Genomic DNA, 13849 nt, shown 5'->3' with positions numbered 1-13849 from the left:
CAGCGGAGTCAATCACCACCTTCCGGAGACACCTGAAACCCCACCTCTTTAAGGAATACCTAGGATAGGATAAAGTAATCCTTCTAACCCCCCCCTCCCCCTTAAAAGAGTTAGATGCACTATTGTAAAGTGGTTGTTCCACTGGATATCATAAGGTGAATGCACCAATTTGTAAGTCGCTCTGGATAAGAGCGTCTGCTAAATGACTTAAATGTAAAATGTAAATGTACCTTTAGGCATTTGAGAATTGCTCCCAAGGATGAACCAGACTTGCAGAGGTCTACAATTTGATTTCTGAGGTCTTGGCTGATTTCCCCATGGCACTGACTTTTAAGGTAGGCCTTGACATACATCCACAGGTACACCTCCAATTGACTCAAATAATGTCAATTAGCCTATCAGAAGCTTCTAAAGCCATGACATAATTTTCTGGAATTTTCCACGCTGTTTAAAAGGCACAGTCAACTTAGTGTATGTAAACTTCTGACCCACTGGAATTGTGATACAGTGAATTATAAGTGAGATAATCTGTCTGTAAACAATTGTTGGAAAAATTACTTGTGTCATGCACAAAGTAGATGTCCTAACTGACTTGCCAAAACTATAGTTTGTTAACAAGAAATTTGTGGATTGGTTGAAAAATGAGTTTTAATGACTCCAACCTAAGTGTATGTAAATTTCCAACTTCAACTGTAGGTGTGTCTAAACTTGACTGGTACTGTGTGTGTTGGTGTGTATATATATACAGTATATAAATAAATGTATATATATAAATAAATGTGTTGATCCCATGTTTCATGAGCTGAAATAACAGATCCCAGATCGCAATATGCAACAATTTAAAAGATTTTACTGATTTATAGTTCATAAGGAAATCAGTCAATTGAAAATGAATTAGGCCATATTCTATGGCTTTCACATGACTGGGAATACAGATATGCAGCTGTCAGTCGTAGATACCTTGGATCAGAAAACCAGTGACCACCATTTGCCTCATGCAGCGCGACATCTCCTTCGCATAGAGTTGATCAGGCTTTTGATTGTGGTCTGTGGAATGTTGTCCCACTCCTCTTCAATGGCTGTGCGAAGTTGCTGGATATTGGCGGAAACTGGAACACGATGTCATACATGTCGATCCAGAGCATCCCAAGTGAGTATATGCAGGCAATGGAAGAACTGGGACATTTTCAGCTTCAAGGAATTATGTACAGATCCTTGCGACATGGGGCTATGCATTATCATGATGAAAAAATAGGTGATAGCGGCGGCTGAATGGCACGACAATGGGCCTGGGGATCTCCTCACGTTCTCTATGCATTCAAATTGCCATCGATAAAATGCAATTGTGTTTGTTGTCCGTAGTTTATGCCTACCCATACCATAATCGCACAGCCACCATGGGGCACTCTGTTCACAACGTTTACATCAGCAAACCGCTCGCCCACAGGACTTACACGCCAACAGGCCTTACACGTGGTCTGCGGTTGTGTGGCCAGTTGGACGCACAGCCAAATACTCCAAAATGACGTTGGAGACGGCTTATGGTAGAGAAATTAACATTCAATTCTCTGGCAACAGCTCTGGTGAACATTCTTGCAGTTAGCATGCCAATTGCATGCTCTCTCAAAACTGGAGACGATCTGTGGCATTGTGTTGTGTGACAAAACTGCACATTTTAAAGTGCCCTTTTATTGTCCCCAGCACAAGGTGCACCTGTGTAATGATCATGCTGTTTAATCAGCTTCTTGATATGCCACACCTGTCARGTGGATGGATTATCTTGGCAAAGGAGAAATGCTCACTAACAGGGATGTAAAAAAAATTGTGCACAAAATTTKWGAGAATTTCTGGGATATTCTGGGCCATCAGAGTTTCCYGCGCCAGTGAGCTCGGGACAKACACAGCTGTAGTATATTTGTSCAAGGRATAAGAAGTAATCAGGTATTTTATGAGGTTTCCACTGGATCAGAGGATTACATTTTTCCCTTTCATGCCGAGTGGTTATCGAAAGGGAAAGAGCWGAATTTYTTTTTTTATACATTGAGGAACCATTGTCAAATCTCAAAGTATTCTAAAAACAGACTTCCTTGTTTGAAAAAAATATATAAAATAAGAAAAGACTTCCTTTACCTGCTCTTTGAGGTGAATWAAAAATTACTTAGAGATSCTCCACAGCTCATTAGTGGTGGTGAGYTAAGACAATCARAAATACTAATCAGACATCCCYAAATGGGCACATTTATAGGCCTAGATTTGCGCACAGGCCAGGTAGCCTAGGCCTACTATTATATTACTCAACATTGACAGGAGCACTCCTAACAAAACACAAATAAATTGACAAAACTCATAAATGGAATGACATAAACCAAAATCTGTTTCACACACGTGTAGCATAGGTTACGAGCTCTGAAATGAACAGGTCCACTCAGACAATGAGAACGGTAAACGACTGTCATAATTATATATTAAATGCATTAACAGAAATTACTGTAACCAAACAAACATTGTAGATTAGAAATGATGGGAATTAATGGTAAATGTAGGCTACTACTGGTGATACTGTATAGGTAATGGGGAATTGATAGACACTAACAATCAAAGGGCAAACAATTTACACAGTGAAGTTATTAAACAACGAATGCGCACAAAGTGGCGGAAGAGAGCCGTGCATCTTAGCCACACTCCCCGTCTTGGACCGTCCCATCCCCGCGGCCTCCGCAATGGATTAGTCCACTAARACAGGCCTGAATCGGAAAGGTGTCTCATTTGTCGTGAAAAAAATACATCTGTAAATCTATTTGCGATTGCTCAACTAAAATAATCTTAGTCGACCAACAGCCTATCTACCAAACAATTGACCAGTCGACTAAATGGGGTCAGCCCTTGAGGGAAGACAACCTTCTTTAGACCGTAAGGACTAGTAGAGACATCAGAGCCGCGAACACAAACCCTGGTCCCTGGTCAAGAACTACAGAGTGTGGTTTGGATCTTAGACACTTTCATGTACTTACCCGTGAGCCGAGGGTCTTGAAGATGCCCTCGTACACGTTGCCGTTCTTCACTCTTACGTCACAGGTGGAGCCCTGTAAAGGACGCAAAAAAGAGAGGGGCATGGAGGGAGGTATGTAGGCAGGAGAATGAGAGAAGGAGCAGGAGATTGAAGAAAATACTAWCAAACACACTCTATGATGAGCCATCTCGACAACATTATGGTTCGATATAACAAGATGCTAAATGTCCGTGCAGACATAGCCCTGAGAAATGGCTGTAGACGCCATTGAATTCTACAGCCATGTCTCAGGACTAAAACAGACAACAACAAAAAACTGACCAGTGTTAAAAATGACTCACCACCACAGCTGTGAGGAAATGTATCATTCTGGCATTGTTGTAGACGCCCTCAAACACCTAGGAAAGGGACCAGAACATTCACCTTGAAAGAAACTCCATTCATTAGACTGCAGCTTTGTGCAGCATGGCCGACGTTTCAGAAATCGATRACAATATATGTGATCTTCAAATATCGACAAAAAATACACACTGCTTTCAAACGGAGAACAGATGTTAGTTGCGTGCCTATTTCTTAACTGGCATAAAAAACTGAAAACAACATTAAAATGTACTGAACGGGGATGTAATTTCAAAACAAATCCAGGGGGTAATAATTACATAGTTCTATGGAGTTTTGGTTTTGTTGTTCTACAACCTTTGAGTCATACTCACAGGAGAGGACAGGAAAGGTGGCTTCATAGAGGTTCGACTCCTGGGGGGGAAGAGTACAATGGGGTTAGAACAGATTTGACATTGAACAAAAATGCAATAGTCCTTTCACTATATAAAAGGCTGGTCCTACTATACAGATTGCATTAGGTGTGCTAATGTCATAGCAAACCACAAAATTAAGAAAGTCACATTTCTAAATGTACTCCTACAAAGTGTAGATAGCTGTAATATGCACTTGACAAAACTGTGGATGTAGAACAATACAAAGCAGAGGTTTGGTGACTAAACCAATCAGCTAACATGAGATAACTCATTTCCTTACAAACCTAGCGTGACATCATTGGAAAATAGCAAGATAACTTTGTATACCTTTTCGTCTGACAATCTCTGTGAATGAATTTATGACTAATCTCTTGCTTTGTTAGCAAAAAGTCATTAGTTAAAAATTCTTTATTTCGCGCCACAAAAAAAACCCCGCTTAGAGTCAACATCCTCCTCTGAAACACAGTGAGCGGTTGGCAGAACGATCAATATCCCATATTCTCCCGCCTTATTATTTGCTCATACTCGGATTGGCTAGTATGTATGGAGGACCGTTCSCGCCACCCCCAAAATAAAATCTGACTAGGAGCTGTGAGATAGCAAGTCATTATGAGATGGTAAGTAGAGCCTGACCAAAATTTTGGGCTGATATTAGTTTTTCACWGAAATATTTATAAAATCGGTCTTTATTCTACACATAAAGCGCAGATATTATAAACATAGATTGAACAAATGCATACATCTGCTTATTTGTGGTCATTTAAGAAAGAAAATCAATGATTGTCTGAGGGCGCTCTACGTGCTACTCATTGAACATCATATAGCTAGGAAGTCCCGATGTGAGAGAGTGGGCATGGTGGTTTGACGGTGAGTAGCTTGCAACAGCCAGCGTATTTGAATAAGTAAATAATCAAAAGTATTTTGTACATAGTGTTGATGCAACCTTCTCTTTTAACCGAAAATAGCTTCTGGTTATCAGATCAGCGATTACGCACCTCGAACTGAAGTAAGATGTTTTCTTTCATGAGCCTGATGCAAATGATATAATGTTGCTCCCGTACTAAGAAAATAAGGAAATACAGGGGGCGCAGATCAGGATGCCTTGTGAGAATTCGTCGGCGAGTGGGTAACCTGCCACTACCATCCGTTCTATTGGACATTGTGCAATCACTGGAGAATAAACTGGATGAGCGCCGTTCGAGACTATCCTACCAACGGGACATTAAAAACTGTAATATCTTTAGTTTCACAGAGTCGTGGCTGGCTGRGTTTTCCATGCATCGGCAGAACAGGACAGCTACGTCCGACGAGGGGTGGGGGTGTGTGTCTATTTGTCAATAACAGCGGGTGCGCCATGTCTAATATTAAGGTAGTCTCAAGGAATTGCTCGACTGTGGTAGAGTACCTCATGATAAGCTGAGAGACCACACTATTTACCAAACGTTTTAATGCATATTTTTCGTAGCCCTCTATTTACCACAACAAACTGACGCTGGCACTAAAACCGCACAAGCTAATRAAAAAAACCTCTAGACCACCTTTACTCCACACACAAAGACGTGTACAAAGCTCTCCCTCGCCCTCCATTTGGCAAAACTGACCATAATTCTCTCTTCCTGATTGCTGCTTACAAGCAAAAACTAAAGCAGGAAGAACCAGTGACTAGATCAATAAAAAAGTTGTCAGATGAAGCAGATGCTAAGCTACAKGACTGTTTTGCTAGCACAGACTGGAATATGTTCCAGGATTCATCCAATGGCATTGAGGAGTATAACACCGGTCATCGGCTTCATCAATAAGTGCATCGACGACGACGTCCCCACAGTGACCATACGTACATATTCCAACCAGAAGCAATGAATTAAAGGCAACATCCGCACCGAGCTAAAGGCTAGAGCTGCCACTTTCATGAAGCGGGACACTAATCTGTACACATAAGAAATCCCACTATGCCCTCAGACGAACCATCAAACAGGCAAAGCGTCAATACAGGACTAAGACTGAATCCTACTACACCGGCTCAGACGCTCGTCGGATGTGGCAGTGCTTGCAAACTATTACGGACTACGAAGGGAAACCCAGCCACGAGCTGCCCACCGACACCAGACGGGCTAAATGCCTTTTATGCTCGCTTCAAGGCAAGCAACACTGAAGCATGCATGAGAGCACCAGCTGTTCCGGACAACTGTGTGATCACGCTCTCCATAGCTGATGTGAGCAAGACCTTTAAAAACAGGCCAACATTCACAAGGTTGCGGGGCCAGACGGATTACCAGGACGTGTACTTGGAGCATGCGCCAACCAACTGGCAAGTGTTTTCACTGACATTTTCAACCTCTCCCTGACTGAGTCTGTAATACATGAGTCTCCATTCAAGCAGACCACCATAGTCCCTGTGCCCATGAAAGCAAAGGTTACCTGCCTAAATGACTACCGCCCCATAGCACTCACGTCGGTAGCTTTGAAAGGCTGGTCATGGCTTACATCAACACCATTATCCCGGAAACCCTAGACCCACCCCAATTTGCATACTGCCCCAACAAATCCACAGATGACCCAATCTCAATTGCACTCCACACTGCCCTTTCCCACCTGGACAAAAGGAACGCCCATGTTTGAATGCTGTTCATTGACAACAGCTCAGTGTTCCACATCATAGTGCCCAAAATGCTCATCACTAAGCTAAGGACCCTGGGACTGAACACCTCCCTCTGCAACTGGATCCTGGACTTCCTGACAGAACACCACCAGGTGGTATGGGTAGRCAACAACACATCTGCCACGCTGATCCTCAACACGGGGGCCCCTCAGGGGTGCATACTTAGTCCCCTCTTGTACTCCCTGTTCACCCACGACTGTGTGGCCAAGCACGGCTCCAACACCATCATTAAGTTTGCTGACGACAACGGTGGAAGACCTGATCACCGACAACGATGAGACAGCCTATAGGGAGGAGGTCAGAGACCTGGCCGTGTGGTGCCAGGATAACAACCTCTCCCTCAACGTGAGCAAGACAAAGGGAGATGATTGTGGACTACAGGAAAAAGAGGGCCGAACACTCCCCCATTCACATCGACAGGGCTATAGTGGAACAGGTCGAGAGTCAAGTGCCTTGGTGTCCACATCAACAATCTATCATGGTCCAAACACACCATGAAAAGTTGTGAAGAGGGCACGGCAACACCTTTTTTCCCTCAAAAAAGATTTGGCATGGGTCCCCAGATCCTCAAAAAGTTCTACAGCTACACCATCGAGAGCAGCCTGACCGGTTGCATCACTGCCTGGTATGGCACCTGCTCGGCAACCGAATGTAAGGCACTACGGAGGGTAGGGTGTACGGCTCAGTACACCAAGCTTYCTGCCATCCAAGACCTATATACTAGGCGGTGTCAGAGGAAAACCCCMAAAATTGTCAAAGACTCCAGTCACCCAAATCATAGACTRTTCTCTCTGCTACCGCACGGCAAGTGGTACCGGAGTGCCAAGTCTAGGTCCAAAAGGCTCCTTAATTAACAGCTTCTACCCACAAGCCATAAGACTGCTGATCAATTAATCAAATGGCCATCCAGATTACTTTTGTGATACTTTTCTTTTTCACTTTAGTTTATTTAGTAAATATTTCTTAACGGCATTGTTGGTTAAGGGCTTGTATGTAAGCATTTCACGGTATTCGTTGCATGTGACAAATAAAATTTTATTTAATTACAGTAGTTAACATTTTCTTGCTAGCTAGCTCTATCTAGCCAGCAAGGTAGTTAGCCTAGCAATCTGTTACTTATGTGCAAACACTGAAATCATCCTTGATACAAACACTTACTGTCTAGGCCTATTATATTAGTGGGCTTATTTATATAGTTAGTTTTCTGAAATATGCAATCTGCAAAAAGCAAGACAGTTGGCACAGCCTTATCATTCAGGCCAAGTGCTAGCTTGCATTCATGATAAGATTGTTTGCTAGCTAGCTAGCTAAATTAGAACATCTGCATGACTAAAACCAGTGTTGCAAGCATTTTCCTGCATGGATGTTTTCAGTCATCAGCGCATGCTATTTTCAGTTTAAATATATAGCTAGCCAATACATTTTCTATTGTATAACAGTGTAACTTACAATATGGTTTCAGGAAGAAAATATTTTAGTAAAGAACAGCTAGCATGTGCTTGTCATAGGAAGCTCTTATTGCCATTAAGTGTTTCTATACATGACTTTTGAATGTTGTAAAGCACTAGTGAATCTACTGAATACAAATGTGACGCTTACGAACTGTGCATTACTGCATAGGTTGTGAACTTGTTTTAGATATACTTTGAGACAAACAGTTTTAGATATACTTTGAGACAAAATTAAATTCATTCAGCCAGCCACCCCTTGTGGTGGTTTAGCAAAAACACTTTTGCAWACTTCTTATCCACTGCCACAGATATACACATCTTTAACTCGTACCTAAGGAAGTAAACTGAACAAGTGTGTATTGTATTGATATTAAGTGCCTTCAGAAAGTATTCTCACCCTTCAACTTTTTCCACAGTTTGTTGTGTCACTGGCCTAAACGCACACAATACCCCATAATGTCAAAGCGGAATTATGTTTTKAGAATTTTTTACAAATTATAGTAGTAGTGTCTTGAGTCAACAAGTATTCAACTCCTTTCTTATAGCAAGCCTAAATAACTTTGGGAGTAAAAATGTTTAACAGGTTACATAAGTTCCATGGATTTTTGAATGACTACATCTTCTCTGTACCCCACATATACAATTAATCTTTAAGGTCCCTCAGTCGAGCAATGAACACAGATTCAACCATAAAGACCAGGGAGGCTTTCCAATGAATCGCAAAGAAGAGCACCTATTGGTAGATTGGTACAATTGTTAAAAAAGCACACATTGAATAAATAAAAAAAGCTGACATTGAATATCCCTTTGAGCATGGTGAAGTTAATTACACTTTGGATGGTGTATCAATATACCTAGTCACTACAAAGATACAGGCATCCCTCAACTCCTTCTTATTCATCACAAAACCATTTGATGTTGCCAATTYTTTTAACGATTACTTTAATATGATGCCAACAACGAAGTGAGCCATCATATTTATGCATAAAAAAACGAATAATGAAAGAAAAGAATTGCAAGTTTGAATTTTRTAAAGTTAATCTGGGAGAAGTGGATTTTTTTTTGTAATCGATCAATAAATGACAAATCTCCTGGCATTGACAACTTAGATAGAAAGCTACTGAGGATGGTAGCTGACTCTAAAGATATGACAGATAGGAGTGGCCATAATCTGAGTCTAGAGGAAAGTGTTTGTCATCAGGCCTGGCGGGAAGCCGAAGTAATTCCGCTACCCAAGAGAGGTAAAGCGGCCTTTACTGGTTCTAACACCAGACCTACAGTTGAAGTCGGAARTTTACATACACCTTAGCCAAATACATTTAAACTGAGTTTCACAATTCCTGACATTTAATCCTAGTAAAAATTCCCTGTTTTAGGTCAGTTAGGATCACCACTTTATTTTAAGAATGTGAAATGTCAGAATAATAGGAGAGAGAATGATTTATTTCAGATTTTATGTCTTTCATCACATTCCCAGTGGGTCAGAAATTTACATACACTAAATTAGTATTTGGTAGCATTGCCTTTAAATTGTTAACTTGGGTCAAACGTTTCAGGTAGACTTCCACATGTTTCCCACAATAAATGGAGTGAATTTTGGCCCATTCCTCCTGACAGAGCTGGTGTAACTGAGTCAGGTTTGTAGGCCTCCTTGCTCGCACACGCTTTTTCAGTTCTGCCCACAAGTTTTCTATAGGATTGAGGTCAAGGCTTTGTGATGGCCACTCCAATACCTTGACTTTGTTGTCCTTAAGCCATTTTTCCACAACTTTAGAAGTATTCTTGGGGTCATTGTCCATTTGGAAGACCCATTTGTGACCAAGCTTGAACTTCCTGACTGATGTCTTGAGATGTTGCTTCAATATACCCACAATTTTCCATCCTCATGACGCCATCTATTTTGTGAAGTGCACCAGTCCCTCCTGCAGCAAGCACCCCGCACACATGATGCTGCCACCGGGCCGTGCTTCACGGTTGGGAATGGTGTTCTTCGGCTTGCAAGCCTCCCCTTTTCCTCCAAACATAACATGGTCATTATGGCCAAACAGTTCTATTTTGTTTCATCAGACCAGAGGACTTCTCCAAAAGTACGATCTTTGTCCAATGTGCAGTTGCAAACCGTAGTCTGGCTTTTTTATGGCATTTTGGAGCGTGGCTTCTTCCTTGTGAGTGGCCTTTCACGTTATGTCGATATAGGATCATTTTACTGTGGATAATAGAATACTTTTGTACCTGTTTCCCTCCAGCATCTTCACAAAGTCTTTGCTGTTCTGGGATTTATTTGCACTTTCGCATCACAAATACGTTTATCTCTAGGAGCAGAACGCGTCTCCTTTCCTGAGCGGTATGACACTTGCGTGGTCCCATGGTGTTTATACTTGCGTACTATTGTTTGAACAGATGAACGTAGTACCTTCAGGCAATTGGAAATTGCTTCCCCAAGGATGAACCAGACTTGTGGAGGCCTTACAATTTTTTTGAGGTCTTGGCTGATTTCTTTTGATTTTCTCATGATGTCAAGCAAAGAAGTGCACTGAGTTTGAAGGTAGGCCTTGAAACTACATCCACAGCTACACCTTCAATTGACTCAAATGATGTCAATTAGCCTATAGAAGCTTCTAAAGCCATGACATCATTTTCTGGAAGGTTCCAAGCTGTTAAAGGCACAGTCAACTTAGTGTATAAAACTTCTGACCCACTGGAATTGTGATAGAGTGAATTATAAGTGAGATAATTGTCTGTAACCAATTGTTGGAAAAATTACTTGTGTCATGCACAAGTAGATGTCCTAACCAACTGCCAAAACTATAGTTTGTTACAAGAAAATTTGTGGAGTGGTGTGAAACACAGGTTTTTAATGAGCTCCCTAAGTGTATGTAACTTCTGACTTCAACTGTACATTTTATTGTAAAGATATCTTCCCAGTGCTTCTACATCCACACATGGCTATAGCCTACTACTAGATTTAATAAAACCAGACGTGCCACGGACCGCGCCTTGTATTTTTTACTTGTCATTATGGGTATGTGTGTAGATTGACACGATGGAAAAAACAATTTAATCCATTTTAGAAATAAGGCGTAAGTAACAAAATGTGGAAGTCACGGATCGCTCACAATCGTCGGATCTATTTTCTTCAGGGTTTTAAGCATCGTTCATTGTTGTTATGATTACATCAATGCAATTTTTAATTCATTCAGGTTTCTTTTTTTTATTTTTATTTTTTTTATTTTTTTTGAATTGTTTGTTTAAGGAACAGAATGCGACCGTCTACATTTTGTAGATATACAGTTAACAAGTTGCACACATATTGAAGGTTATTAATTTCTTACTGTAGAAAATAGACGCATGATAATCATATCCAAAGGTATGCTAACCAAAAAGTGTCTACAAACATGATTGTTTTATTTGAGATTCTTCAAAGTAGCGCCCCTTTGCGTTGATGACAGCTTTACACACTATTGGCATTTCTCAACCTCAGCATTCATGAGGTATCACCATTTCAATTAACAGGTGTGCCTTGTTTATTTTGGTGTGATTTCTGTTTCGTCTTAATGCGTTTGCAATTTCGAGTTGTGTGTGTGACAAGATAGGGGTGGTATACAGAAGATAGCCGATTGGTAAAAGACCAAGTCCATATTATGGCAAGAACAGCTCAAATAAGCAAAGATAAATTACAGTCCAATATTACTTTAAGAAGGTCAGTCAATCCTGAAAATGTCAAGTACTTTGAAAGTTTCTTCAAGTGCAGTCGCAAAAACCATCAAGCGCTATGATTAAACTGGCTCTCATGAGGACCGCCACAGGAAAGGAAGACCCAGAGTTACCTCTGCTACGGAGGATAAATTCATTAGACTTAACTGCACCTCAGATAACTGCACCTCAAATCAAATAAATACTTCACAGAGTTCAAGTAACAGACATCAAAAGTTCAGAGAAGACTGCGTGAGTCAGGCCTTCATGGTCGAATTGCTGCAAAGAAACCACTACTAAAGGACACCAATAAGAAGAGACTTGCTTGGGCCAAGTAATACGAGCAATGGACATTAGACCGGTGGAAATCTGTCCTTTGGTCTGATGAGTCCAAATTTGAGATATTTGATTCCAACCGCCGTGTCTTTGTGAGAYGCAGAGTAGSTGAACGGATGATTTCTGCATGTGTGGTTCCCACCATGAAGCATGGAGGAAGAGGTGTGATGGTGCTTTCCTGGTGAGACTGTCAGTGATTTATTTAGAATTCAAGGCATACTTAACCAGCATGGCTACCACAGCATTCTGCAGCGATCCGCCATCCCATCTGGTTTGCGCTTAGTGSGACTATCATTTGTTTTTGAACAGGACAATGACCCAAAACACACCTCCAGGCTGTGTAAGGGTTATTTGACTAAGGAGAGTGATGGAGTGCTGCATCAGATGACCTGGCCTCCACAATCACCTAACCTTAAGGCAATTGAGATGGTTTGGGATGAGTTGGACCGCAGAGTGAAGGAAAAGCAGMCAACAAGTGCTCTGCATATGTGGGAACTCCTTCAAGATTGTTGGAAAAGCATTCCTCATAAACCTGGATGAGAATGCCAAGAGTGTGCAAAGCTGTCATCAAGGCAAACGATGGCTACTTTAAAGAATCTCAAATATATTTTAATTTCTTTAAACACTTTTTTGCTTACTACATGATTCCATATGTGTTATTTCATAGTGTTGATGTCTTCACTATTATTCTACAATGTAGAAAATAGTAAAAATAAAGAAAAAAGCCTTGAATGAGTAGGTGTGTCCAAACTTTTGACTGGTACTGTGTACAAATGATTTATAAAGCCAGGCACATTTAACAGATACAATATTGATTATAGACCTAATTACGTTGGGATTTTCTCTCTCCTCAATTTTCTTAGACAATTAGGCTAAACCTTATTCCCACGAGACCAGTATTACTAGAAAATGTTGGTTATGTAATTATCACCCCAGAATATGCATTAGCCTATATTTGAATGGCCTAGGTATATCAACTTTCACAGTGAATGCTTTTGTTCATATGTGTTGTGCATATGAGTTGAATATTGCCAAATGCATCAGTAAAAAATATTGCGCCTATTTAATGTAACCTTGCTTTTAATAGATCGCAAAGCAGCATACAACTGACCTAAACGTTTAGGACGTCTTGCTAAAATATCCTAATGATATGATCACACTTTCTATTCAAATATTACGGAGCTCTATACCAAAGATGGTTTGCTATAGTTTAGAAACTTGGCAATCAAGCTTGAGTTATCAGTGAAGCCCAGTTATTGCCTGGACTTGTTGAAATATCTTCATGCCGAGAAAAAAACGTAACCTCTTACACTCCTTTTCTCAAAGAAAGCCTTCATGGCATACTTTAGCTTTTCTACTGTACAGTCATGGCCAAAAGTTTTGAGAATGATACAAATATACATTTTCACAAAGTCTGCTGCCTCAGTTTGTATGATGGCAATTTGCATATACTCCAGAATGTTATGAAATAGTGATCAGATGAATTGCAAAGTCCCTCTTTGCCATGCAAATGAACTGAATCCCCAAAAAACATTTCCACTGCATTTCAGCCCTGCCACAAAAGGACCAGCTGACATCATGTCAGTGATTCTCTCGTTAACACAGGTGTGAGTGTTGGACGGGACAAGGCTGGGAATCACTCTGTCATGCTGATTGAGTCTGAATAGCAGACTGGAAGCCTTCAAAAGGAGGTGGTGCTTGGAATCATTGTTCTTCCTCTGTCAACCATGGTTACCTGCAAGGAAACACATGCCGTCATCATTGCTTTGCACAAAAGGGCTTCACAGGCAAGGATATTGCTGCCAGTAAGATTGCACCTAAATCAACAATTTGTCGGATCATCAAGAACTTCAAGGAGAGTGGTTCAATTGTTGTGAAAGAGCTTCAGGCGCCCAAGAAAGTCCAGCAAGCGCCGAGGGTCGATCTTCCAGTAACGGGTGTGCAT

The 13849-nt window shown here is 41.0% G+C and overlaps 1 protein-coding gene across 6 annotated transcripts in view; it reads right to left on the bottom strand.

Moving 5' to 3' along the window:
- The window catches only part of LOC111977888 (ataxin-2-like protein), a 65711-nt gene that overhangs the window by 35110 nt on the left and 16752 nt on the right, over positions 1-13849 (bottom strand). For all 6 annotated transcript variants that reach the window (XM_024007661.2, XM_024007659.2, XM_024007664.2 and 3 more), the window contains exons 3-5: positions 3724-3763; positions 3352-3408; positions 3012-3083 (exon numbers count right to left, since the gene is read on the bottom strand). In XM_024007661.2, the coding sequence (XP_023863429.1) occupies positions 3012-3083; positions 3352-3408; positions 3724-3763 (169 nt within the window). The remainder of the gene's footprint in view (positions 1-3011; positions 3084-3351; positions 3409-3723; positions 3764-13849) is intronic.

The sequence above is a fragment of the Salvelinus sp. IW2-2015 genome, linkage group LG18, assembly GCF_002910315.2.
Source record: "Salvelinus sp. IW2-2015 linkage group LG18, ASM291031v2, whole genome shotgun sequence".
NCBI classification, from domain to species: domain Eukaryota; kingdom Metazoa; phylum Chordata; class Actinopteri; order Salmoniformes; family Salmonidae; genus Salvelinus; species Salvelinus sp. IW2-2015.
This window is presented reverse-complemented; position numbering and strand designations above follow the sequence as displayed.